General features: G+C 49.7%; 1 protein-coding gene across 1 annotated transcript in view; it reads left to right on the top strand.

Annotated features, from left to right (window-relative positions):
- The window catches only part of TAF4 (TATA-box binding protein associated factor 4), a 74757-nt gene extending 48518 nt beyond the window's left edge, over positions 1–26239 (top strand). The window contains exons 5-15 of the mRNA XM_046679054.1: positions 388–510; positions 2815–2904; positions 3514–3759; positions 4627–4774; positions 5274–5388; positions 7653–7822; positions 8183–8313; positions 9207–9332; positions 9847–9903; positions 10347–10466; positions 24806–26239. Coding sequence (XP_046535010.1) covers positions 388–510; positions 2815–2904; positions 3514–3759; positions 4627–4774; positions 5274–5388; positions 7653–7822; positions 8183–8313; positions 9207–9332; positions 9847–9903; positions 10347–10466; positions 24806–24973 — 1494 coding nt within the window. The 3' untranslated portion in view covers positions 24974–26239. The remainder of the gene's footprint in view (positions 1–387; positions 511–2814; positions 2905–3513; positions 3760–4626; positions 4775–5273; positions 5389–7652; positions 7823–8182; positions 8314–9206; positions 9333–9846; positions 9904–10346; positions 10467–24805) is intronic.
- The last annotated feature ends 284 nt before the right edge of the window (positions 26240–26523 follow it).

The raw sequence follows: 26523 nt of genomic DNA, 5'->3' as shown, positions 1-26523 counted from the left end.
GTCATAATTTAATTCCTTTTATTATGCATTTAGATAGATATCAGTTTTTCTTTATGATAAGCGACGTTATGGTGAACATCTTACAGATTCATCTTTTTTACATTCATGGTTATTTACTCAGTTCCATGCCTACAAGTAGAATTGCTGGCTAACGGAGATGTAACTTGGCAGGCCTCTGCTTTGTTGGTCAAATGGTCCTGAGAGCACATGTCCTGGTTTATACTCCCATCAGCAGGCTGTGAGAGTTACTGCATTTTCTTGAAAGAAGTTTAGAGAAGAAATACACGTTGTTTATATGCCTAGACATATCTTAGTTAAACCAAAAGCTATGATGAAAATCTGCCTTTTATAGACCTTTGCACTTGTATCTTTTTAAATTGAATCCAGGAAACTATGGAAAACGTGAAGAAATGTAAAAATTTTCTATCTACGTTAATAAAACTGGCTTCATCTGGTAAACAGTCTACAGAGACGGCCGCTAATGTGAAAGAACTAGTACAGAATCTACTGGTAAGAGAACTTCCTCTTGGGCCCTTTGCTGTAAAGTGTTGTGTTTGCTGTTAGTGGGGCCGTTGAGGACGCTCAGGGCGGCAGGGAGGAATGCCCGTGAAGGCGTGGGCAGGCTGTGGGTGAAGGGACAGTCCTGCCAGAGGCGTGCATGGCCCAGCTGGGGACTCGGCCTTGAACCTCGGCGTTCTGGGGACTTGGCAGAGAGGTTGCCCTGCCAGCGAGGCCAGCGCCCGGCCTCCCCTCAGCCCTGCCGTCTGCCGGCCCGTGTACCCCAGAGTGCCCTGCGAAGAGCGGGCCCTGCCTCCAGGATGTTTCTGGAACCTCCTTTTCCAGATTGGTTGATTGCCATCTGAAAGTGTCATCTTAGCCTCACAGGGGTGACTTTTAAATACACCCGATAGAGGACGTTTTAAAGATTCTCTCTCTCCTCTGTTTACCTGTTTTAACGGAGACGTGTAAACCTGTACAGAAGTGGAAAGCAGAGGCGGGTGAGCCCCCAAGTACCCATCTGCAGGTGTCATCAGTTGCCAATTCAAATCCAATTTTGTACCTGCTGCATCCCCTCCTTGCCACCCTTGCCTGCCTCACCAGTCCTGTAAATATTTCGTCGCTGGTCTCTAAGCAATGAGGGCACTTCTTACACACGTAGCCGCCACGCCGTGATCAATGCACAAACACAAGACTCCCTCCATAGCCCTCAAGGGGTGAGGCCTCGAGAGCAGCCAGCGTTCACCCCTCCCAGGCCCTCTCAGCATCTCTGACAGCTTGTTCCAGTCGAGATTCAGTCCAGTCCATCTACTGAGTTGACTTTATGTCTCTTTTAACCCGAGCGTCCCCTCCTTCCTGCCTTTTTTCTTTCTTTTTGATTTCTTTGTCGAGGAAACCTGGTTGGTTTAACATCTGGCCTTTCGAGTGTTTTTCTGCTGGTGGGGTTTGTCAGCCCTGGCTCGGGGCTCCTCAGGCCTCCCTTCTGAGTGCAGCCAGCAGAGAGCTGAGAGTAGGGTGTAGGGGGAGGCCCTCCCACCCCCGGGGCTGCCACGGACACGACAGGCTGGAGGACAGCACCCCGCAGATGGTGTGTCCTCTGCTGAGAGGGCTCTGCCCCATGCTCACAGACCACATGGTTTTTGGTCTGGAAAAGAGAGAAGTCACGCCCTTGCAGGCAAAGGATTGCTTCAGATGATGTACTTAAATGTTTTCAGGACACTTATAGATTAAAAAATTATCTCACCTCCCATGAGAAGCAAGAACTCCCAGCTTTTTGTTTGTTTGTTTTTGTTCTACCATTTTACCTTCTCATGAAAATTTCTACTTAGGTGCCCTTCCTTTTCACCCCCACTGTCCCTCGTCTGGGGTCCCACCCCCTGCTGAAAAACTTTGCTGTTTCTCGCTGCCCAGATGAGGCTGGTGCTGCCCCGCTACCCCACGCTCTTGTCAGGGCACCAGAGCCCCCTTCTGCCCTTCTTAGATCAGTTCTCCACAGCCCTGGCTGTTCCCTCCTTGAATTTGGCGTCTCTTAGCACGGGGCTGGGCTGCTGGTAATAGGTGACCCCAAATTAGGGAGTGCGGGCCGGGCACAGGCTTGCTTTCCTTGTATAGGGTCCTGGTGTCAGCAGGCCTGGGCTGGGGTGGTGTTTCCCCTCTCAAGGCCTCCAACTCGAGGGTGGCCCTGTGATGTCCCATCCTGTCACCCCTCTCACCCTCCCTATCCTCACACCAGACCTGCTTTGGTTTCCAGAACAGAATTGTGCCCCTCTTGTCTGGGCTCTCGCTTCCTCTCCATGGAACACCTGCCCTCCCTGCCCGGGGCTTCCACCTGGTGGCTTGGGGGTCTTGGCACAGGTGTCATCTCTTCCAGTAAAGTGTCCCTGAGTCCCTGTCTGGGCTGCCCTGTGGCTCCTGTGCTTGCAGCTCTGACTTTGATAACGAGGTTGCTTTTAGCTAGCCCGTCTCCCAGAAAAATGCCTGACACGTAGCAGGTGCTTGGTGAACGTTGAGCGAAGGCTGGGGTTGAGTGAGGGACTCGTGTGGAGACCAGATGCAGACCAGTAAGCCGCCCAGGCGGGGCCATAGCCGTCAGCTCAGCCCCCACGAGGGTCCAGGCGAGCCTTCAGCCGCACACCTGGGAGGCCCGTGTCAGTTGAGACACCAGCACCCTGATTTTCCTGTCACCTCCATCCAACACGAGGCCTGGCAGAAGGAACAGCTGACCGTGAAATGCAAGAGCAGAGTAGTGCTGAGCGAAGAGGGGGGTGTGCGAACTTTTATTCACGGAGTAATTTCAGTCTGAATTTTATTTTTAAGGATGGAAAAATCGAAGCAGAAGATTTCACTAGTAGGTTATACCGAGAACTTAATTCTTCACCTCAACCTTACCTTGTGCCTTTCCTGAAGGTAATTTCCAGACCCTCACCCAGCTGCGCGCCTGCAGCAGCCGGGGGCGGGCTCCCTCGGAGGGAGGGGCGGGTCTCACAGGTGTCACCAGTGTGTTGGGCAGTTTAAAGCTGTGACAGAATAAGTTTTCTCTTAGAGGCTTTTCTGTGAGTTATGAGACCCTGACTGTGGCCGTCCTGTTGTGTGGCAGCAGAGGGCCCGAAGTGCCTGTGCTCCCCGGGCAGAGGGGAGCCACACCGGGCGGCCCGTGAGTGTGGGGCATGGGGGAGTGCTCACCCAGTCAGGACCAAGGGTTCGTCCCTCTTAGATAACCTCTGCTGCCGTAATGTTCTTGAGCGCGTTTCAGACGTACTGCTGCTTTGTTGCTTTGTTTTGTAAACCAACTTCAGCCGGTTCTTAGGGAGAATAATCCTGTGGGTGATAGCGAGGCCGGCGTTAATGAGTGCTGGATGTTGAAAAGCCCAGCATCCAGAGGCGTTTCCTTCAGGCTCTCAAACCCACACTGTTTAGCTTGAGAACTTTTTCTCAGAATTGGATGTTTCTGAGTTTGTGAGAAAGGAACCCGATGCCAGTGCTGCCCGCCAACCCCACGTCTGTCTTTCCGCCCAGAGGAGCTTGCCCGCCTTGAGACAGCTGACCCCCGACTCCGCAGCCTTCATCCAGCAGAGCCAGCAGCAGCCGCCGCCCGCCTCACAGGCTACCACCGCGCTCACGGCCGTGGTGCTGAGCAGCTCGGTGCAGCGCACAGCCGGGAAGACGGCAGCCACCGTGACCAGCGCCCTCCAGCCCCCTGTCATCAGCCTCACGCAGCCCACACAGGTTGGCGTTGGCAAGCAGGGGCAGCCCACGCCACTGGTATGAAGGCGAGAGCCTCGCCCGTCCCTCCAATGCCCGTCTGCCTGTCTCTTAAATAAGTCACCGCGGCTCAGAGGGACCTCCTCAGGCAGGCAGGGAGCTCCCGCTAGGAAGAGGCTTGGGTGTCGTCTTAAATAGTAGTGTCAACTGGAGGCCGGCCCCTGCCTTTTTGTCATGCTCAGTACAGCTCGCATTTGGAGTGCTGCTGAGTGCCGGAGCTGGGGGGGCTAGGCTGGACGCAGAGAGCAGGCTGGCCGGGTGGGTAGCATCTTGAGCAGACACAGAGGCCGATGTGTGCTGGCTAGCGGAGTGGAAGTTTCGTCAGGGCAGCGCGGGGCCTGGAGTAAGAGGGGACATGGCCACACGGCCAGGATGGGACTCAGTGCCAGGGGCACTGCCCTGGAGCTCGGCCATGGCATGGTGAGAGGGGCAGGCCATGTCTGGGGGACAGTAGGAGAGGCCCTTCTTGAGGGCCAAGTTGAAGGCAAGATATGGGAAATCGCCCCCAGGGTAAAAGCCATCTTGCCTCTTAGAGAAAATAAGGAGGAAAAAAACCCTTGCCCTGGATCCCCCAGGCAGCCCCAGCGGTCTGCTGTATCTGGGGAGACATCTCATGCTCACCCATCACTGAGCTCACAGACGCTCCTCCAGGCGCCGACCTCAGGGCCCACACGCAGCTCCCGAGTAGCAAACCTGCCCTAAAGAGTGTGCCTTGATGGTAGTGCCTGACATGGTGCCACCCAACCGACCCTGCCGTGGTCCTGCTGCGGCTTCCCTGTCCCCGGCCAGGGCAGGGGGACCTCAGGACGGGGCGCTAGTGGCTCTCAGGGAGAGGTGTGCTCACGCGGCCTGTGGGCTCTGCTTCAGGTGATCCAGCAGCCGCCCAAGCCTGGAGCGCTGATCCGCCCCCCGCAGGTGACGTTGACGCAGACGCCGATGGTGGCCCTACGGCAGCCACACAACCGCATCGTGCTCACTACACCCCAGCAAATTCAGCTGAACCAGCTGCAGCCAGGTGAGGGCACGTGACCACGGGCCACCCCAGACGCACAGCCTGTCCCAGGCCACTCGCTGGAGGATCTTGTTTTCTTGTTTTTTTATTGTGTCATACACCTAATATAAAATTTACCATTATAGCCATTTTTAGTGTACAGTTCGGTGTCATTCATTACATTTACAGTGTTGTGCAGCCAACGCCTCCGTCAATATGATTGTTTAAATTATGTATAGTTAACACTGCTAGTTTCTTTATTCCTGCGCTTAAAAAGGTTTGGTGAGATACAGGAAAATAAATGCTTGAGAGATGCCACTTTTACCTCTAATTTGGGTAGTAATCTAATGTTTTTAAACACTTGATTGTGGCGGGCGAGGGTGCAACGCTCTTCCTCGGGCCATTGAGCTCCGGAGCAGGGGCTCCTTTCAGCAGAGCCTCGAGTGGCTTCCGTCGCGTGCAGGACAGTGCACGCTCTGCCGGTATGTGTCGGTGGGTGCATCCTGCGTCTCTTGTTTTGCAGTCCCTGTGGTGAAACCTGCTGTGTTACCCGGAACCAAAGCTCTTTCTACTGTATCGGCACAAGCCGCTGCTGCTCAGAAAAATAAACTCAAGGAGCCCGGGGGAGGCTCATTTCGGTAAGGAGTGAGCCCGCATGCGCTGTCTGTCCCATAGCGGGTCCTGCCCCCGGCCCTGGCCACTGGTGGCTTTGAGCCCCTGTTCTTTCCATGCTTAATTCTGACCTTCGTGTGCATGTTTTCACACAAAGTTAGCTCAGGGAGGTTTGCTGCAAGACACATGACAAGACAGCAAACCAAGTGGTTTTCTGTGTGAACTGATAGAAAATTCGTATTTATTGTATTATAGCTTAGTATTCTGAGTGCATCGCAATCATAATACAGAAAGCTTCACTCGCCCTTCTTTCAACATCAGAACCTTCAGAAATTCTGTACTTTGGTGTCTTGGCTTAGCAGCTGGTCTGAGCGTCACTGTAGGGGAGGAGTTGCGTGTTGGGGTCGCAGCAATAGAAAGAGCTGTAGTAATGACTTGAGTGACTGTGGCCAAGCAGGAGGAAAGTGCTTGTTTCACGAGGCTTGTCTGGGCCCTTCCCTCCCAGACACTCATTCGAAAAGGCTTTGGGCGGGTGGAGCAGGGTTGGCGTTAGTGGTGGGAGCCGTGGTGGCCTGAGCCACGTCCACGCCCAAGCAGGGTGGGAAGGGCTGCGTGCCTGGGGCAGCATGGCACGGAGGGCCGGCGCCTGGTGGGGTGGGGAGGATGTTCTTGTGGGAGAGGGTCTGGTGGCAGAGACGGGAGATAGGTCCATGTGCAGATCAGAGAAGGAAGTGAGTGAAGGCGACGGGAGGCCTTAGTTTCTTCCTGTCCGGGAAGGGAGTTAGAAATACAGAAAGAGAGTAAACTGGAATGAGCCCTGGGTTTTGAGTTAGCATTGGACATACCGATGTAAACTCCTAGGTCAGTGTGCACAGATAGATGTGAAATAACTACAGATGGAAATTCCCTGCTCTGTCTGCTGAGGGAGCCTGGGAGCAGCAGCACCCAAATGGCAGCGAGCACACCCAACGCTCAGATCTCATCTTCTAAAAACTGTTTTCCGTGCAGTGACCAGGGTGCCTTAGAAAGGCTGATTCTAGGGGTGGGATGAGGAGAGTCAAGATGAGCGTAGCACATCTGGTGAGTCAGAAAGCAGTGTGGAAAGTGGATGGGCATGTGTCAGAGTTCACCAAAGTCACCTGCAATGTCCTCGCTGAGGTCCTGCTGGCCACGTCTGTAGTAACAGACCGTACCTACTGAATAAGACAGGAAACCATGAGCCCATAGAAATGGATAAACACAAAGTTTGTGAGGAAGGGGATACGCACACAGTTTCAGAGCATCTCCCCCGAGGTCCTCACTGACCACAGTGGGGAAGGAGCGCCCTGTCGGTAGGGACACTGGCCAGGGACCTCCGGGGCTGGAGCTCAGAGCGCGTGTCAGTAAGGGACCCAGGAAACCCAGGCCTGTGGGAGGGGCGGGTGAGGCTGCAGCACTCTGTGACATTCCTGCCAATGATGCATCGCCCAAGTCTCGTCACGAGGGGACGGCAGTCAGACAGAAATTGAGGACATGCTTCAGAACACCTGGGCTGTGACGTTGCAAGGGTCAAGGGCAGGAGAGTGAAGGAAAGGTTGAGGAACGTCCCAGGCCTAAGGAGGCTGGAGAGACACGACAGCGAAACACAGCACGTGATTCTGAAGTGGGCCCTTTTGCCGTGGAAGACGCTGTTGGACAGTTAGCCAAACTTGGGAGGTGTGAGCCTGGTGGTCGTGCAGCGTGGTTTCAGAGGTGGCCCTGGTTCTGTGGGGGCTGCCCTTGCCCACAGGTCGCGTGCTGGAGTGTTCCGGGTGTAGGCGTCAGGGCCGCAGCTTGTGCTTGAGTGATTCAGGAAGGAGAAGTCCTTGATACCGTGCTCCAGCTTTTTGGAGAGTTTGTGATTGTTTAAAAAATAGATTAATGCTCTGTGATTTTTTAAAAAAGGTTTCACTTGGAACAAACCCCTTGAAGCAATGAGGAGAGTGTTTTTGGGTTTTGCTCTCTCTGAACTTAGTGTTGACTGTGGGGGAGCCCTCTGCACACATCCCTGTGCAGACTCACATTTGGCCTTAACCCCTAGTGCTGCTTCCTTTAAAAGAACAGATTTGCTTTCAAAGACCACAAGCCTCCCTCATTCAGTTGACAGCACAATGCAGAAGGCAGCTGGCAGGACGCACGCCTGGAGGAGACATTACCTGTGCTTCCTACAAGGGGTCCCATGCCTCCCATTCATCACCCACTAAGTCAGGACCACCCAAATGTGCCTCATTCATTCCTCATTCAGTTAGTGATCTTTTCTTGTTTTCTGAAGGGACGATGATGACATTAATGATGTTGCGTCGATGGCTGGAGTAAATCTATCAGAAGAAAGTGCGAGAATATTAGCCACAAACTCTGAGTTAGTGGGCACCCTAACGCGGTCCTGTAAAGATGAAACCTTCCTCCTCCCAGCGCCTTTACAAAGAAGAATATTAGAAATAGGTACGTTTGTGTTTCATCACTGTCACTGGGACTTTTGGCATCCACATGTGGTTTGGTGTGAACCATGACTTTAGTACCCAGTGTGAAGCTGTCCTCACCAGCAGCTCCACTGTCGGGGTGCGTGGGCTTCAGGTGGACACACCTTGTCCCTTGTCACGCCTTTTACCCACGTTGTGCTTGCCACATGTTGACAGTGATGTCCTCAGGTAACTGAAGCAGGCGTGGACACCCTCTCCCGCCCTGCGGGCCTGCCTCTGCTGCCCTTAGATTGCGTAAAGCAAGCTGGTGGATAAGAGAAAAACGGTAAACTGGTGAGGACAGAGAAGTGCCTAAATGACTGTAGGATATTGCCTGGCCCAGGTAAAAAGCACGGCATAACGGAATTGCATCCAGACGTGGTCAGCTACGTGTCACACGCCACACAGCAGAGGCTGCAGAGCCTTGTAGAGAAAATATCAGAGACGGCTCAGCAGAAGAACTTCTCTTACAAGGTAACGCGTGGTTTTCCTGCGCTCAGTTCCCAGTCTGGTGTGCCCGGGATCCTCCTTCCCACATCCAGGCACAGGGCAGGTGGCTGCAGTGAACTTGTTCTGAATTTTCCCCAGAACTAGATTTTGGGAAAATTCCATTTCTTTTGGCCCCGTAGTGTTCTCGAGTGCTCTGTCCCCCAGGGCTGGGGAAGGAGGAGTGGGACCCGCATGAGGATGCACTGAAGAGATCTCAGCTCAGCAGGGCAGAGGGTGACCTCTTCAGCTGAGGAGATGGTGGAGTCTTCCGCCCACATCCACCCTGGGCTGCCAATGCCCGTGGCCCCAGCTAAGCCTGCAGACCGAGGGCTCCTGCGTGCGCGCTCCCATGATGTGGAACGTTGCCCCGTTTTGTTTTGTGGAGGCTCACCTGCACGAAAGCCCCGGCCTATCACAGCAGGTTTTGGAGCAGAACTGCCTTCCTCCTCAGTCACATGAACACTACCCTGGAGGGCACCGCAGAGCAGCCAGCAGTGGGCCGCACTGCATGAGGCGGGCGCCACTCACTTGCCCAGGCACAGCACCTTCAGAGCAGCAGTTACAATAAAAGCACGCAGCATTTTCCTTTGAAAACATTTATGTCACTAAAAATTTTTAATTGTTACTTAAAAAATCAAATGATACCAAAGTGTATAAAATGGAGATTCTCTCGTGAGCCCCAAAGTAACTCACCTGAGACTTGTTTCTGTACGTGTTAATGTACAGAGCCCTTCAGATGCAGGACTGGTCCGGAGGTGAGAGGAGTCTGGGCCTGCGTAGCAGTGTAGGCATTGGACCGCAGGAGGGAGGCATGGTTCACAGACTGTCTAGCTGGGTTCCTAAATTTATGACAGATAGTACTTTTTCCTTTTTTGTAGGATGATGACAGATATGAGCAGGCAAGTGATGTTCGGGCTCAGCTCAAGTTTTTCGAACAGCTTGATCAAATTGAAAAACAGAGGAAAGATGAACAGGAAAGAGAAATTTTAATGCGAGCAGCAAAGGCAAGTGCTCAGTGCTGGTGGCACACTCAGTCGGAGGGTTCTCCCTCCTCTCTGTCCCGGGCACTCATGGACACATTCGGGGTTTCCAGGAGCCGGAGCAGTGTTTGGGCCTAGCCTTGAGGAAGACATGACGCGCGAGATTAGGAGCGGCGGCGGGGGTGGGAAGCCTCGGGACCTTTTGCATCACTCTGCGTGAGGGCAGGACCCGTAACTGAGTCTAGAACCTTGCGGGCCGTCCTGGTGCACCGTCCTCACGCTCCATCAGATCAGACTCCTGCAGCTGGGAGCCATGTCGAATATTTGAGTTCTAATATTGAAATGGTATTGATTTTCTTAAGAATAAATTTTTTCATGCTATGCAACCTGTATTTTCATCTTTTGTCTGTAAGCATTTAAAAAATTTAGTATGCATTCTGTCATATGACCTCGATGTTGTTATATCATGAATTAGATATTTGTTAGATGATAAACATTTATGTCATAACTCTTTTTTTCTCACCTCTTTGAACAATAGTCTCGATCCAGACAAGAAGACCCAGAACAATTAAGGTTGAAACAGAAGGCAAAAGAGGTAAGCTAATTAAGAATCTTTACTACACACTTGTGAAAATAGGTTCATATCCAACGTAAACAGCTAAGAGGAGAGAGAAGATTGAGAAAGTGATGGTATTTGTGTATGAGGGGCATTTATGTGGCTATTTAAACTGTTTGCACAGGGGTTTTCCAGTGTAAACAGTTTGTGTCCTCTTTTTAAATTTAATGATAAGTTCTCTTTGGGTGCAGGTAGTGTCTGTACTTTTTAAATTTGTTCATATTTTCTGAGCTTTTTGAGATGAGCATCTATTGCTTTATTATTTTTCTGATTGTAGAATATACTTACTCTTAAAAAAAGTCAAAACTGAAAAAAGTTTTAACTTAGAAAATTTTACAAAACCCTTTGGTGTCTATTAGTTTTGTACTAAACAAAAAACACGTGCACGAAGTGACAGTCCTTATTCCCTCTTCCAAACAAAGATGCAGCAACAAGAACTGGCGCAGATGAGGCAGCGAGATGCCAACCTCACAGCACTAGCCGCGATCGGGCCCAGGAAAAAGAGGAAAGTGGACTCTCCAGGCCCGGGCTCGGGCACAGAGGTACTGTAGTGCGCTGGGGAGCGGGGACTGGAGGGTTGCGGGGCGTCTCAGTTTACCTCTCAGGGAGGCGGACACCGCTGAGGACCGGGTCCTTGCACTTACATATCGTCTCCCTCCCTTGGGAGATTGGCCTTTAAATCCCGATCCGCTTATTTTTGGATATCACACGAGATGCAGGCTCTTTCCAGAAGGAAGTTTGATCCCCATAGTTCTATATGGCGAGCTTTAGACTGACCTTGAAAAGAATGTGGGGGAGATTATAACTGTCAGCAGAATGTCCTTCGTGGGGTAACTCTTCTTCCTGAACACTGGGCACGAGGTGAGCCTGTAGCAGAACGATAATTCCCAGCATGGAGGAGGGAGGTGTCAGTGGTTTCTGTTTGTCTAGATTTTGTTAGTTTCTTGTTTTGTTTGTTGTCCTATTTTTATATATAGTTAAATTACAGGAAGAAAGAAAACAATGTCTTTATATTTACCTACTTATTTATCCTTCCTGGTCTTCTTAGGCCCGAGTTTCCTCGGCGGTATCTCCCTTTGGCTTGAAGGATGGCAGTTGGCATTTCTTGTGGTGCAGCCTGCTGGCCGTGGATTCTCTCAGCTTTTGTTTACTCGGGGGTTGTGTTTCACCCTCAGTTTTGAATGATGTTTTCCCTGAATATAAAGTTCTGGGTTGGGAGTTTTTTTCCTTTCAACTCTTTTCATTTAAGATTTAATTTCTCCTACATTCTTGAATAAACCAAGCAAATCTAGATATGCGTAATTTAATTTTACAGGACTACGGACTGAAATGGGTAAGTGAGTCCGGGAATTAGCTATCCTTTGCAATTTTTCCTCTATTCCTTGAACCCCTCTTTTTGACTGCTGGGCTCTTTCATGTTTCCAAGAAAATTCCTGTTACATGTGACCTTGTTCCAGGTCACAAAAAAAGATGCAAGGTTTCCCAGTGTGTTTTGCAAAATTGCAAAACTCCTCTTCTTAACCCTATGCAGCTATAAATGTGTGGCCATCTTCCCACTTCTTAAGGACGCTGTTCCACTGTCTTCTGTTTTGAGATTGTCTTCTTAGTTTTTAGGAGTTTGTGTTGTGTTTAGACTTGGTTCTTTTAATATTTAGGCTACTGGGGGTTCTTCAATCTGTAGGTCAGTGTTTTTCCTCAAATTTGGAATATTTTGACGTTTATTTCTTCAAAATTTCTTTCTGTTCCAGTCTAACTTTGTTCTACTGGGACTCCCAATTACACGTGTTAGACTTCTGATGTTGTCCTATCGGTCTCTGAGACTGTGTTCACTTTTCTTTAATCTTTTTTTCTCTCTTCTTCAGACTGGATAATGTCTACTGATTTATCTTCAAGTTCCGTGAACACGTGGGCTTCTGTCTTCTCTAGTCGGCTCTCAAGCCATCCGGTGAAGTTTTCCTGGTGAATGTGTTTGCACTTCTAGGGTTTCCATTCAGGTCTTTTTTGTGGTTTCTAATTCTTTGCTGAGATTCCCTGTCAACTCGCTTATTGAGACCCTGTTTTCCCATTGTTCTCTGAGCCATTTATAAAGGCTGCTGTCATGTCTTTGTCAGGTTCAACGTCTGGGCCATCTCAGATGCAGTCTCTACTGCAGTTTCCCTCGAGATGGAGTGCATTCTCCTGTTTCTCTGCATGTCTGATGGTAGTTGCTCCCCAGCTGGATGTTGCGGGCGGAGGTGTGGAGAGACTCGGGTTTCACCTTCTGAAGAGTGTGGATTCTTGTTTGAGCGGGCACTTCGGCTCCTGGCTGCTGATCTGGAGCTGGCGTGCTTTGTGTTCGCTGTGGAGTTGGAAGGATCTGTGGAGAGCCCACGGTGTTTTGGACGCCCCTCTCTCCACCCGGCCCCCCCTGCCAACCCTGCCTTCCCTGTCCTGGTTTGGTTTCAGGCTTTGTTAGAGTGTGATCCTGACTCCTCGGGGAAGGCCTGTGGCATCGCGGCTGGATACCAGGAGTGTGAACGGGCTCTTCCTGCTCGGGTGGGCTGCACTCCAGCGAGGACCGTCATTTCACACACATGTGCTTTGCTGTGGACAGAAGTACTCCGTCAAGTAGCGATTGTGTACTGTTTACGCTCTCCCCTTAACCCTCTTTTGATCTTAGTTCCATACTAAACCTTATAGGCGTGTGGTGGCATCTCATGCTGTGGCATCTCATAGTGACTAGTGTTGATGTTGACGTCTCGTTCGTCGTTTTGGCTTTTCGAATCTTATTCTCTACCATTTCTTTTGGAATGGTTTATGGGAACAGCATTCCCCAAATTCTTGCATGTTGATGACGGTTTGTGCCCTTGATACTTGAAGGTCAGTTTTGACAGCTATAAAATCCTCGGCTCACATTTTCTTTCCTCGAGAATCTTAAATGTGTTATTGCAGATATTTTTTTTCTGGCATAAAGTCTTGCTGTCAAAGTCTGATGATAATGTAGTTTTATTTCTCTTGTATATTATGTGTTCTTTTTGCTCAAAGAATTCTTTTCTTTAAATTTAAAGCCTTAATTTTACTTGGAATTGGTTATTCTGGGTTGGTGTTCTCAGGCATAGCTGTGATTTTTGAACATGCAGTGTCAGATCTTTTTCATTCAGGTACATTTCCTTTAATGATTTTTTTGTTTCATTTTCCTTTTCAGAGACTCCTGTTCTTCATAGGTTGTATCTACTTTACCTGCCATCAGTATCTGTCACTTCCTCTTGAATGCTTTTAATCTCTTTTTTAAAAATTTTATACTTTTCATCCTTTTCACCTTCTTAATTACTTCTTAAGGTTTTATTTGCTCTTGTGTTCTTTTTAGTTTAGTCTTTGTTTCTCAAATGAAAATTTCTTTTATTTCTAGTTTTCTTTGTTGTCACCTCATTTCTAAATTTTGCTGGTTATGATTTATGTTGTCCTTTCTTGCCTGTTATCCTTTTCTTAATGTCTGTAGCTTGCTTTGAAATGGAACATTATAATTTGATTCGTTTTCATGACATCTTTTGGGTATTTTTCATCATTGGTGGGGATTTTAGTCTGTTCCTTATTCTGTTTTCCTTACAGGGACTTCTATGGGGTTTGACCTTGATGCTTTCTGTTGCTCACTTCTGTGTGAATTTGGTTTTCTTGAACTTTTCAGAGAAGGTGCAGTTGGAGGTAGGCTTGCTGACATCACTGAGCTCCTCACGTGGTGTTTTCCCTGAGTGATGACACAGGGCAGCTTGCTGTCTAAGATTTCACGGCTTTCCTTTCCTCTTGGACTTTTATGTGGACCTTTCTTTGTTTCCGTTGTCCCTATCCTGCTCAACGTTGATTTCACCCCTCGCAGAGTCTCTTGTGATTGAGGCCCTGTGCCGATGGGGCCCTGCCAGGTCAGTGGGAGAGGGCCTGAGGGTAGGCTGCTGCTGGCTGCAGAGGACCCTCCCAGGTTTAGCTGCTGCTCTCAAGTGACCTGCCACTCTTCCTGGCGAAGACCTGCCACCCCTGGGCTCCAGGCCTGCTGCACTCCCAGCTGCCCGTCTCCTCTTCCGGCACGTCGTGTGGTGCCTCAGGCTTGGGGCTACATGCGGGTCGTCTGCGCTAGTTTGTTCTAAATATTGTCAGCTGGTTTCGGTTTTGCTGACTGGTTGCTCTGTATTTTGTATGGGCCTTTTGGAAGATCTATAACCTTTACTCCTTCTGTTGCCATCTTCCTGGAATATATTGGTTAGCTTTTTTCAAAATGTTTTTCTTTTAATTTCAAATAGTTTCAAACCAATAGAAAAGTTGCAGGAGTAAGTACAAAGAACTCCCTTCATTTCAGTTCTCGATTCTGAACACTTTATCACCTTTGCTTCATCACTGTCTCTCTCCATGCACATGTGCGTGTGTATGTGCGTTTATGTGTTATTTACATAGATATCTCAGATCCTTTTCTGATCCGATGCCCCGTCTCCCCTAAATCCTGATACTGTCAGGCACTCTCCTGCGTTACTGCTGCACAGCGCTCCCCAGGAGATGAGCACTGATACGCCCCCCCCCCCCGAAGCCGGTCCTCAGGCCCATTCACATTTCACCACCTGTCATGGCAGCATCTCTTTTCTCTTTGGTCCAGGAAGGTGTGGCATCCAGTTAGCATGCCACATTAGTCTCTTCTGAATCTCCCCTTTTTTGACAGTGGTAAAGAGGACAGACGTTTTGTTCTGTAGGATGATCCTCAGCCTGGGTCTGTGTGATTTTGGCAGAAAGCCAGACCTCTGTGTCGATCGTGCTGTGTGCTCAGTTCATCACAGTGGGAGGCCCATCATATGGATTCTGCTACACTGATGACCTTGACCTTGGTCACCTTGTTAAGTTGGGATCGTTCAGGTTTTTCCACTCTACAGACCTCATTATTCTCTTAGTATTTATTAACATTTAATAAGGAGTTATGCAGGACTGTGCAATACTCTGCTCCTCACCAGACCTCCACCAGCCTCTGCACCCATTCGTGACTCCCGCCAGAACCAGTGACGCCATGATAGGTGCCAAATTGTGATTATCTGTTTCCATCACACTTTCTACATTTATTAGTTGCCTTCTACTGTGAAGAAGAGCTTTCCCTTCTCCCTCATCCATTCATTCATTCATCACAGTGCTATGGACTCATGGATTCCTGTTGTATTCAGTGGGTTGTAATCAATACTCTCATTATTTCTAGATTTGGTCAGTGGAAGCTTCTTCATGCTGGTTTCTATATCCTTTTGAAACGTTGCCCTTGCTCTTTAAGCGTTACCTGTTTTACTGGCGTGGGAGGTGACCAGGTCCCTCTCGCACTTGCCCTGCCCTCACCAGCATTTACACCTGGGAGCCCTCTTCCTTTCAGTGGAGGGTGGTGTCCAGAGACCGAGATCTGAGCGCAGTGTGTGCTGACTGCTGCACGGGGGTCCCTGCTTCTAGGGCCCTCTGCAGTCAGAGCCCAGGACTGTATGCATGTGTATAGGTGTGCGTGTGTGTGTGTGTATGACCCTTCCTGTCTCTAAAACAGTCCTGTGTGTTCATGTGAGCACTCAGATTCTAATCAACGCCCAGGGCTCTTTCTAGCCTTCTCCCTTCCCTTGCTTATGAATCCCTTCTCAATGAGAAACCTAGCTCCCATTGTTCTCAATATATTTGTTTTTTTGTCCAATGTAACCAATTTCCCAGCCACTTTGGCCGCTGGGGTCCCTCTGCTGGGAGGGGACGGTAGATGGGAAGGGCACACTGATTAACGTTTGATGTAGGTGCTCAGATATCCAGGAAGTTACCCATGATGCATAGGAGCAGAGCATATGCTTCCAAACTGACGTGGAGGGCGGGTGCGAGGGAGGAGTGTGGACTGCGGCGGGACAGACGGAGAGCCGGGGTGAGAGCGCGGAGAAGCACGTCTCCAAGGATTGTTCCTGAGACTCCTTCATGCCTTGTCAGATTTGCCTGTTTTTGAATGTTAGGGACACTTGTTATGCAGGTATTGAGTAACACTAAATCCAGAATTTTTGCAGTCTTCCATATGCTTTTCTTCGTCAGACATGATGCTCAGTTTCTTTTTTTTAGTTTAGCATTATTTCCTTGATATATGTCTTTTTCAAAAAGACTTTTTATTTTGACCTGATTTTAGATACAGAAGAGAAGTACTGTAGCGTTTCCATACATCCCTCACCCAGCTCCCCCCGCATGAGACGCTGGGATGACACTGCTAACTAAAGACCTTATTTGAGTTTGTTTTTCAGAGTTCAATTTTTTAAATTAGTAAACTTTATTTTTTAGAGCAGGTAAGTGCTGAGATTTCCCCTGTACTCCCTGTCCCCACACATGCACAGCCTCCCCCTTAGCAACATCCCTATCAGAGTGGAACGTTTCTTACGGGTGGTGAATCCACAGTGACACATAAGCACCCACAATTTACCTTAGGGTTCATCTTGGTCTTGTACATTTGTGGGTTTGGACAAACGTATGACGACGTGTGTCCACCATTATAGTGTCACACAGTATCCCCTGCCCTGACAATCCCCTGTGCTCCAGCTATTCATCCCGCCCCCCAACCCCTGGCAACCGCTGGTCTTCTCACTGTCCCTGTAGTTTTGCCTTTTCCAGAACGTCAGATAGTTGGAACCACACCGTATGCAGCAGCCTTTCAGACTGGCTTCTTTCACTTAGTGACACGCGTTAAGGTTCCTCCACGTCTTTTCTTGGTTGGCAGCTCATTTCTTTTTAGCTCTGAATACTGCTCCACTGTCCGATGGACCACAGTTTATTTATCCATTCACCTCCTGAAGCACGTCTTGGTTGCTTCCCAATTTTGGCAATCATGAGTAAAGCTGCTATAAACATTTGTGTGCAGGTTTTGTGTGGATGTAAGTTTTCAGCTCCTTTGAGTAAATACCAAGGAACGCGGTTACTGGATTGTGTGGTAAGAATATGTTTAGTTTTGTAAAAAAACTGCCAAACTTCCTTCCCAAGTGGCTGACCTATTTTGCGTTCCCACCAGGCACGCATGTGAGTCCCCGTTGCTCCACATCCTCACCATCGTGTGGCATTGTCAGGGTTCCAGATTTTGTCCATTCTTATGGGTGCGTGGTGGCATCTCATGGTGTTACTTTGCGTTTCCCTGATGATGTGTGATATGGAGCATCTTTTCATGTGCTTATTTCCATCTGTATGTGGTGAGGGGTCTGTTAAGATCTTTGGCCTATTTTTTAATTGGATTGTTTTCTTATTGTTGAGTTTTCAGAGTTCTTTATATAGTTTGGATAACAGTCCTTTACCAGATGTCGTTTATAAATATTTTCTCCTTCTTTGGTTTTTACCAGTTTTTCCACTGATGTCCTTTTCCCATCGCAGGATCTTACGCAGGACTCCTCGTGGCGTTGGGTCATCGTGTTTCTTCCAACCTGTGACAATTCCTCAGTCTTTCCTCATCTTGACACTTTTGAAGAGTATGGGTCAGTTATTTGGTAGGAAGTCCCTTAATTTGGTACATGTTATGTTTTCTCATGATTAAATCCAGGTTATATAATTTTGGCTAGAATATTGCGAAAGTGACGTGTCCTTGTCAGTGTGTGGCATCAGGAGGCACGTGATGTCTGCATGTCCCAGTGCTGATGACACCTTTGGGCACTGGGCTGCAGTGGCGTCTGTCGGTGCCTCTGCTGTAGGTTCCTCTTCTCCCTTTGCAGGAAGTCTCTCGGGAGGCGCCGAGACACTGCGCTGCTCTCCCGGTCTTCCTCTTCGTTTCTCCTGCTGATTTCAGCGTTCGGTGATGTTCTAGGCTGTCAGCTCTTAGGTGGTGTCTGTCTTATGGCAGCTTTCTCTCCGTCTCCCCGGGTGTTACCTGGGGGTTCGGCTGTAATGAGAGTGAGCCCGCCCCCCTCCCCCACTTGTTTAGTCCTCCAGTTACTGACGCATGTTGGTGTGCGTGTTTGTTCTGTTCTAGAAGTGATGCTCTGTTGCTGCCATCTGTGTATTTTGTTCCTCAGATGGCCCCAGTGTTGGCCACTGTGAGCTCCTTCAGCTCGGCTCCCATGTCCTTTCGACGTGACCCATCGTTCTTTGAAGATTCTTACTTTCTCACATGAAATGTTCCAGGCTTAGCTTAGATTTTCCTGCCATAACCGTGGGATCAACCATTTCTCTGGGGAGCCTGGTTCCTTTTGTTGGAGAGTGGTGTTAAGGAACCATGATCTGGGTGCTAGGTGTGCTCGTGCTCCTGGGGTGTCCTGCTTCCAGGCACCTCAGAGGGCACAGCTGGGATATTGCACTACCACACGCACACACGCTCAACTGTGTTTGTTTCTGTCCATCTGCATCTGTGCTAAAAACCGTGGATTTCCACTTAGACCTCAGGTTCCAGTCTAACACCAAAGGGTCCCTCCCAGCTGTCCTTCATTCGTTATGTGAGAAACCTGGTTCTCATTATCCACAATAAGTTTACTTATTTGTTCAATCCTAACTTACAGATAAAAGAGTTTCAGAATTGCTAAATCTTGAGAGAAAGAAGTGTACTGTCTAGTTATAATATTTCTGCACCGTTCTTATCTTTAGCCGTATAGTACCCAGTCAGGAGTCTGCATTCCACAGTTACTTAGATGAGCTCCTTTCCTGCCGTCCCTCTCAGCATCATCACATTGTTCATCTGTAGTACAGGGGGCTTCTTTCCTTGCTGTCTGTATTCCATTTTGGATTCCCCCACATCTTGGTTGATTTTAACTGTTTGTTTTTGAGGCAAAACATTGCCACTGTTGCAAGAGTCAGAGCAGAACGAAGACGCCTGCATGGCGCTGTCTCCCTCCGTCCATCTGCACATGAGCGTATTTCTTTGTTTCCCCTGCTTGCTTCCTTGAAGGGTGGCACAGCACAGGGCCTGTGTGCTGTTTGCCATTTCACTGAATGTGTTCTGGAACTTACTCCGTGTCTCACAGAGGTCCTCGTTCTTTTCTCCTGCAGCAGCGTGGTGTGCCACTGAGCCACGTGCTGTACTCAGTCGACGTCTCCCTTCCTCGTGCTCGAGCAGCATACAGCACAAGGTGTGTCCTCCTGATGGGGTGTGGAGCTTGAAGAGTTCTGTAAAATGTACCTTAATGATTACGCCGATTGTGTCTTTGCTTATTTCTGTCCACTTGGTGTGTTTTTTGCTGGGTCTGGTGGTCTAGAGCCTTCTGCTACTAGTGTGTTTCTATCTTTTTCTCCTTCCACCTCCTGCAGTTTTTGCTTTTTAATGAGGGTTGCCATGTTATTTGGTACCTAAATATCTATAAATGTTACATCTTCATTTTGAAGTAGGACTGTCAGCATTAAAATGACGCCGTCTTTGTCCGGTAGGCTGCAGTTCTACTGTGTCCTCAATCAGGACGGTCAGCCCTGCTCTCTTTCTCTTTCCGTCGGCCTAGAATGCATCTGTTCCTCCCTTTATTTTTAGCCTTTCTGACTCACTGTGTTTTAGGTACGTCTCTTAGGTGTAGCACATGGCTGGGTCTCATTTTCTGAGCTGAATTGAAAAGCTTTTTCTTTTAATAGGTAAGTTAAGCCTGTTCACCTTTACTAATATGACTGACATGCTTGGTCTTGACTCTATTATAATATCTTATAATTATGTGTATTTTTTATATTTGCTGTTTCTCAGTGAGATATGCATTCTTTGCTCTTTAATTAAAATTTTCTGTTTGTATTTAGGAAGGTTTCTAATTGTATTCTAGTGGTTACTGTTGGACTTTTAAAATGGCTTTTGTACCCTGGTGTACTTGCCCATTTCCTGGTCAGCCTGTTAGCTCTGGCTGGTCTTCCTCAGCCCTGCCTGTTGGCTGCACTTCTCTCTTTGCTTTCCCCTTCCTTCTCTTCTTTGGTTCATTATGTTTGCTTTGTCTTTGGTCTTCCACCGGTCCTCACCTTTGTGCACGTGCATATTAATACTTATTCCTGCCTGCCCCTCACATGGGTGGCGCCCAGCCGTGGCAGAGCCCTCGCGGAGGCCTCCGTGCAGAGCTCCGGAGGGTTTGTGTGTTGCCTGTTTTCCGTGGCCTTGACATGGGGCCGTTGGCTGGAAATCAGACCCTCGGCTCCCACTTTCTTCTGGTGTTGATTTAGTGCTGCTCCAGGGTTGCCTTCTTTCTGTGTTGGTGTTGAAGGCCTGATGCCAGGTCAGTTCTCTTGCCTTTGTAATTTGTTTTCTCTTTTTACCTGGAGGCTGCCTCTGTATCTTTGAAAACAGTTTTGTGAGAATCTGTCAGAGTTGATTTTTATGGGTGGATTTTCCCAGCTTCCTACTAGGCCCTTTCAGTGTGTAGATTTTGGTCTTTTCTGTTTCTCAAAAGTTTTCTTGGGTTATGGTGTGTTAGTTCTGTTCCACTGTTTGTTTTTCCTCCCCTCCAATTTTCGTGTCCTCAAATGCTTAAGTACGTTTTGCGTTGCTGGAAGTGTTGACTTCCAGTTTTCTTGTTTCCCCGGCCGTCTGTCTGATCGGTGTGGAGCTGCAGGTTTGCGCGGGTTCTGGGTGGCCTCGCTGGTCTTTCCCTCGTCCGTTTTGTGGTTTGGGTATTTGGCCAGCTTCACGGTCTGATGGCGCCCCCTGCTGGCAGCGCCTCGGTCTGGAGGCTGAGTGGGTCTCCGCCGTCCTGGTGGCAGGGAGGGTCTGTGTCCTTGGGGGGCGGGCTCTTCTTTCCTGCAGGGCCCTGGCTCCCCCTCCTCCTTTCCCGTCACCCCCGGTTCTCTCAGGGCTTCTCAGAAGCCGTGCACTTGGGGCCCCCTCTGTGTCTCGTGCTTTCCTGTGCCCGCCCAAGTCGTGCTCTGGGTGCCCGGCATTTTGGGGCGCTCAGACGGGGGGACCAGCCTTCCTGGCGGTGGCTTTCAAGGGGCTGTAGCCTCTTGCTTTTTCCCTCCTTTGGGTCTTTGCCACATGGCCTTGTGGCGCAGGGGAACCCTGCTCAGGATGCGTCGGTTCTTCTCTCACTGTGGTCCTTCTGAGATGTGGGTGTTCCCCGTCTTCAGGTTAGGCTGAGGGGGTGGTGACGTCCGTGTAGACTCGTGTCTGCCTTCTTGTTCTGAACTGTCTTTGGGGAGACAGTGGGAGCTACTGGGGTAACTCGGCAGCCACGTTGTCTTCGGCCTCGTGCGAGCGATGCTCGTTCTCCTCAGCCGGGGACCTCGCGACTCCGCCGCTTTGCTGTTTTTCACGGCACCCTCCCTGCCTGTCCTCGTGTACATGTTCCGTCTCATGGGCAGTGCGGACGTGGACGTGGAGTATACACAGTTTGGGAGCCACACCATCGTGGAGGGGGTCAGAGTGACACTGGGGACGGACGGCACTTTGACCCAAACTGCTCGCGGTCATCTAGCTGAACGCCAGACGTGGGCGGATTAGGGACGCCCTCCCCCGAGGGCCCCTTGGCGGTGCTCCTGGCCGCTCGTGGTCTGGGGCCCTAGCTGTTGTCGAACGAGGCTCCTGGGGGAGCAGAGAGGAGGCCAGTGGGCCCCATGGCCCCTGCGGTGGCAGTTTTCCCCTGAGACAGTCCCTGAGGTGTGATGGCCCTAGGGCTGATGTTCTTGGGCCAGTTCGGCAGGCGCTCCTGGGGAGGGCGGAGCCGTGCCAGGAGCTCCTCCCCCTGCAACCATTGCAGGTGCCACCCTCTGTGCACAGCTGTGGCCTCCCGAGCAAGGCGACCCCATGAGCCAGGAGGGATTGGATGGGAGGTGCTTTTCCCCATTTGCTGTTTACATTGAATGTTTGTTGCCTGTCAGACTGATTGTGGGGTTTTTGACAGTGGAAAGATTGCCTTCGAAAGAAATAGCCTCCTTTTATTAGTCCTCTCAACAGTCCTGTGACAGGACCGATGCGTCTTCACAGGACCATTTCTTGAGGGAGGCTGGTGCTCCAGGAGAATGTGGACGCTGTGTCCAAGGTCGCTTTGTTTTAACCCCGGTGCCTGCAAAAACAAAATACCCAAAGCAGAGCAGCCCCTTTGATGAAGCGTGAGGGTTGCTGAAGTTGGTAGGAGCCTGCTCCCCCGGGGCTGCTGGTGGGCTTGCCTGGAGGAGTGTTCTGTCATCCTGGGTCCCCCCTTGGGGTCGTTAGGCTGCAGTGGGTGGAGCTTTAATGCCGCTGTGGCCAAGGGCCTCCCTCAGGGACTCTGGAGCTGGCCCGGGTTCTCCTCGCCCTGCAGGCTGGACACCGGGTCCCTGTGACCCTCTCCCGAGGCCAGAACACCCACAGGGCAACATGATCAAAGATCTTGGAGGGAAGACAGCAAACGGGTGCGCCCCTGTTTTGGGAAGAAATGGAAAAAACGGCACTCTTCTCATGTAATTAGAAGTAATTTGAGCATCAAGTAGGATATCTTTGAGCACAGGCTTTTCGTAGAAGTCCATGAACCGTGAGGAATTGTGATTGACCTCCAGAACCCGAGGGGGCAGGAGCTGTGGTTGTGGTGCCCTGGCCGGCCCTTGAGGGCTGTGCCGACGCTTGCCTGTTGGGATGTTTAGGCACCAGTTTCAATTTCTAAAAAGTATAGCATTGAAATATTGTTCATCTTGGGGCCGGCCCCGTGCTGCAGTGCGTAAGTTCAGCACACTCCGCTTCAGTGGCCCAGGTTCGTGCATTCAGACCCCTGGCCTGGACCTAGACCACTCGTCAGCCACGCTGTGGTGGCATCCCACATTCAGAATAGTGGAAGATTGGCACAGATGTTAGCTCAGGGACAATCTTCCTCAAGCAAAAAAAGAGGAAGATTGGTAACAGATATTAGCTCAGGGCTAATCTTCCTCAGCAAAAATTAAAAAATAAAAATTAAAATCTTGGGGCTGGCTCCGTGGCTGAGTGGTTAAGTTTGCGCGCTCCACTGCGGTGGCCCAGGGTTCGGATCCTGGGCGCGGACATGGCACCGCTCGTCAGGCTACGTTGAGGCGGCGTCCTACATCCCACAACTAGAAGGACCTGCAACTAAGATATCCAACTGTGTACGGGGGGGTTTGGGGAGATAAAGCAGAAAAAAAAAAAAGATTGGCAACAGTTGTTAGCCCAGGTGCCAATCTTTAAAAAAAAAAAATTAAAATAAAATCTTGATTTCAGAGTTTTAGCACCCTTTAAATTTTGCTCCTGAAGCGAGGTCCTCACACTTGTCCCAGCTGTTTTTGAACATTGAACTATTTTGAAATTAGAAACATCAAATACAGTCCAGAATTGAGAGTGAGGGTCAGAGACATTTTAGTCCATTATGAGTGATGTGCTCCTGTCTCTGAGCTCACAGCTGGGGCGGCGATGTCTGTAGTGGAGGCGGGAGGAGCCTCTTCCCCCACCCCCCCGAGCTTTCCTTCCAGAAACTGGTCTCTGCTGTGGCCTGCCCGGCTTCCCCCTGGGTGTTTGGGTCCAGACCAGCAGGCCCCCTGCTGCGCGTGGCCGTGGAGTGGAATCCCTTTTCCTCTTGGTTCCTCTAAACTGTTAATTTTCAGCACAGCCTTTCAGGGGTGCTGTTGGTCCCTTACATGAAATGCTCCTTTAGGGCTGTTATGGAGACTCAGGGAAAACCACCAAGAAAACTTAAATGGTTCTTTCAAACGAGGAAAAGTAGTCGCCAGAGGGATGTGGAGGCTCCGGTCTTCAGGAGGGACCCTGATGGTCAAGGGTGTCTGAAGGGGGTGTAAAGAAACTGTCATTAACAGTCAAAGACACGTGTGCGTGCCTTAAGACGCACAGGACGTGAGCAGCTGTGCCCGGCCCCTGCCAGCGGTGGAGGGGCCCAGGTAGAGGAGGGACGAGGCTGCGCTGCGTGCCGCGGTCCGCGCCTGCCACCTGCTGGCCGCTCGCTGCGCTGCTGCCTCATCCAGCAGGGCTCTTCAGCCGGCCTAGAATTCATCACTCCCACCTTAAACTTGGAGAAAATGCTGTAAAAATACCATTATAATTTTTGCACTTGAAATATACATGAGCAACTTTAACCATCAGAATACAGACACTTAGTTTTCGTCCTGAATGAAGAAACGAGAGCGTCCAGTTGGGAGTTGTGTGGTTTGTGCTCCCAGAGTGTCAGATGGAGCTGGTGACGTGCTGAAACCACAGGACACTGCTGCTAAGTGACAACAAGGTGCTTCCAGGAAAACCAGCCCCGCAACTCCGTCTCCTCAAGCAGCAGCCTCCACGTACTCTCAGAAGGGAAGGCTGGGCCCCCAGTGGCCGGCCGCGCCACGCGCCCGAGTGTGCAGACCCTGAGCCAAACTGCTGCTGTCAGCCCGGCGACGGCAGCGTCTCGCTTACACCAGCAGGGACAGGGCGTCCCACTCTTGGCCACAGATAACCGTGGTAACATGGAGGACTGCTGTCCAGCCAGCTTACAACCAGCCACCCAGCCCAGGAGTGTAGACCTTGTGGCATTGGGAATGCACCTTTGTCAGCGAAGTAGGGATGACACAGCTGGCCCCGGTGCGGCATCGCCCCGCCTGAGCCCCCTGGACATGTGGAGGTCGGGGACACCGTTCTGCCATCCCCTTGGGGCAGGAGCCACCACTTTTCCTTCCTCACTCCCCAGGGGCCAGAGTCTGAGCTCTGTAGGGAATCACGGGGTTAGCCTTCTGAGTGGTGCCCGAGAGCGCAGTTCTGGAGGTCCGCCTAGGGGTCTGTGCCCCCTGCCCTCACCCCTCCCCGTTAGGGACATGTAAAGCGCTTCAGCTCAGTGAGTACGCCTGTGGGAAGGAGCCTGTCCTGAGCCTGGCTCCCTCCAGAATCAGAGTTCCTTGGGACACCTGGAGGGGAGACTTGAGCTGCCCCACGGCATGTCGTCCTGGGCCGGCACCTCCCCTGCCCCCTTCTCCAGCGCCGTGGGCTCTGCCCACCTCTGCGCACCACTAACTCGGCTGTCTTCTCCTTTCTCGTCACCAGGGCGCGGGCCCGGGCTCGGCGGTCCCAGGCAGCTCCGGCGTCGGAACCCCCAGACAGTTCACGCGGCAAAGGATCACGCGGGTCAACCTCAGGGACCTCATATTTTGTTTAGAAAATGAGCGTGAGACAAGCCATTCACTGTTGCTCTACAAAGCATTCCTTAAGTAGCACAGGACGGGCGGCATCTGAGACGGAGACGCCTGGGGACGTTTTTATATATTTGCAGACTACGCCTTTTTGTAACAAGCAAATGGGATATTGTTTAAAAAACAGCCACCTCTTTACAATGGAACAGTTTTATATTCCTGTTTCTAAGTCAACTCTTCAGTATGGAAGAAAACACGTTTCTGTAACAGAGCGTACAGAGCTGTGGGTACTCTTAAAGGACAATTAAATCTTAACTCATCTTTGATTGAGTGGCCTTCTTGCCAAACAAGCCATATATAAAAACTGATGGAATCGTTTAGCAAATAACTAGCTGCCCTCTGTCACTTCCTAGTGGTTTCTTCATTATTTGTGCATTTGGTTTAGTTCAACCCAACTTACTACGTAGGTGTGTGTCTACAGCCAATGACCTCATTTCATTTATTTTATTTTTGTATTAGTCAGTTGGCAAAGCAAACTGATTTTTTAGACTATTTATCTGCCTTCCTCTCCCCTCCCCTCCGTTCAGAATTCTCGAGGATACACAATTCATCATAATGCCCTGGCCTCGGAATTTGATCACTTTTCTGCTTAGTTGAGCCCGTGATGGTGGGCTCCTTCTGAATGTGTGGTCAGCATCTGTACAAATGCATTTTATTTGCTATAGTTTGTAAAGCTGTAAAGTTAAAAGAAATGGAAACCTTTTCAGCATAAATATATTTTACTTGCACTGTGTTTTTTAGCTAAAAGTGAAAACTTAGATGAAATAAAATCAAAGTTGAGAAGAATCATCAAAAGACTGTTTCTCAGTGTGAATCAAGTGTTGAAAAATGGTTGGTGTATTTTGTCAGTAATTGTACATAATTTTTGGCACATAACATAAAAATGGCTCTGTAAACTATAATTATTTTGCTAAGAGACTGTATGCAAGCTGTGGGCCAACTTTACAGATGTCCAGAGCAAAGCCCCTTCTTTGTACCTATTTTTTTATTGCAAATATACTAATTGGTTCTTTATATTTTCAGAGGTTATTGTATTAAATTGTCTATTGATAGTACTTTTATGACTGTAAATACCTGGGCTTTCTCGTGTGAACTCTCACGTTAGACTTTAATTGGCGCGAGTGTGAACTGAATGCTGATCAGTATTTTTTATCAACACCTGAAAACTGTTACACCTTTTATTTTGTCTTTTAGGAAATCCCTGTCTTTCCATTTTTTCATGTAAATTTTGCACAGTTACTTGTTCATATGTAAATATTTTACTTTCAAAAATGAAGTTTTTAATTGCTATTGTTTTATATAGGATTGAAAGAAAATTAACTCCTTTATTAAAAACAAATTTATCTGTATTTGTTTTGCCTGTTTTTCCCAGTTTTCCAGTTGTAGATTCTCCTGCCAGAGACTCAACTCTGGTTCTGCTGAGGTGTTTATTTATGAGCTACTTGTTAGAATCAGTATCTAGAACCCAGCGAATCTGGTAGGAATCACCTCACCTCCAAGGACAGGACCACCACGCTGCAGAGTAAGACCCGTGTGCGTCAAGTCGGAGGGCCCGGCAACTGAGCCCACACC

The sequence above is a fragment of the Equus quagga genome, chromosome 12, assembly GCF_021613505.1.
Source record: "Equus quagga isolate Etosha38 chromosome 12, UCLA_HA_Equagga_1.0, whole genome shotgun sequence".
NCBI classification, from domain to species: domain Eukaryota; kingdom Metazoa; phylum Chordata; class Mammalia; order Perissodactyla; family Equidae; genus Equus; species Equus quagga.
Note: the sequence above shows the minus strand (reverse complement) of the source record. Positions and strands in the feature narration are given on the sequence as shown.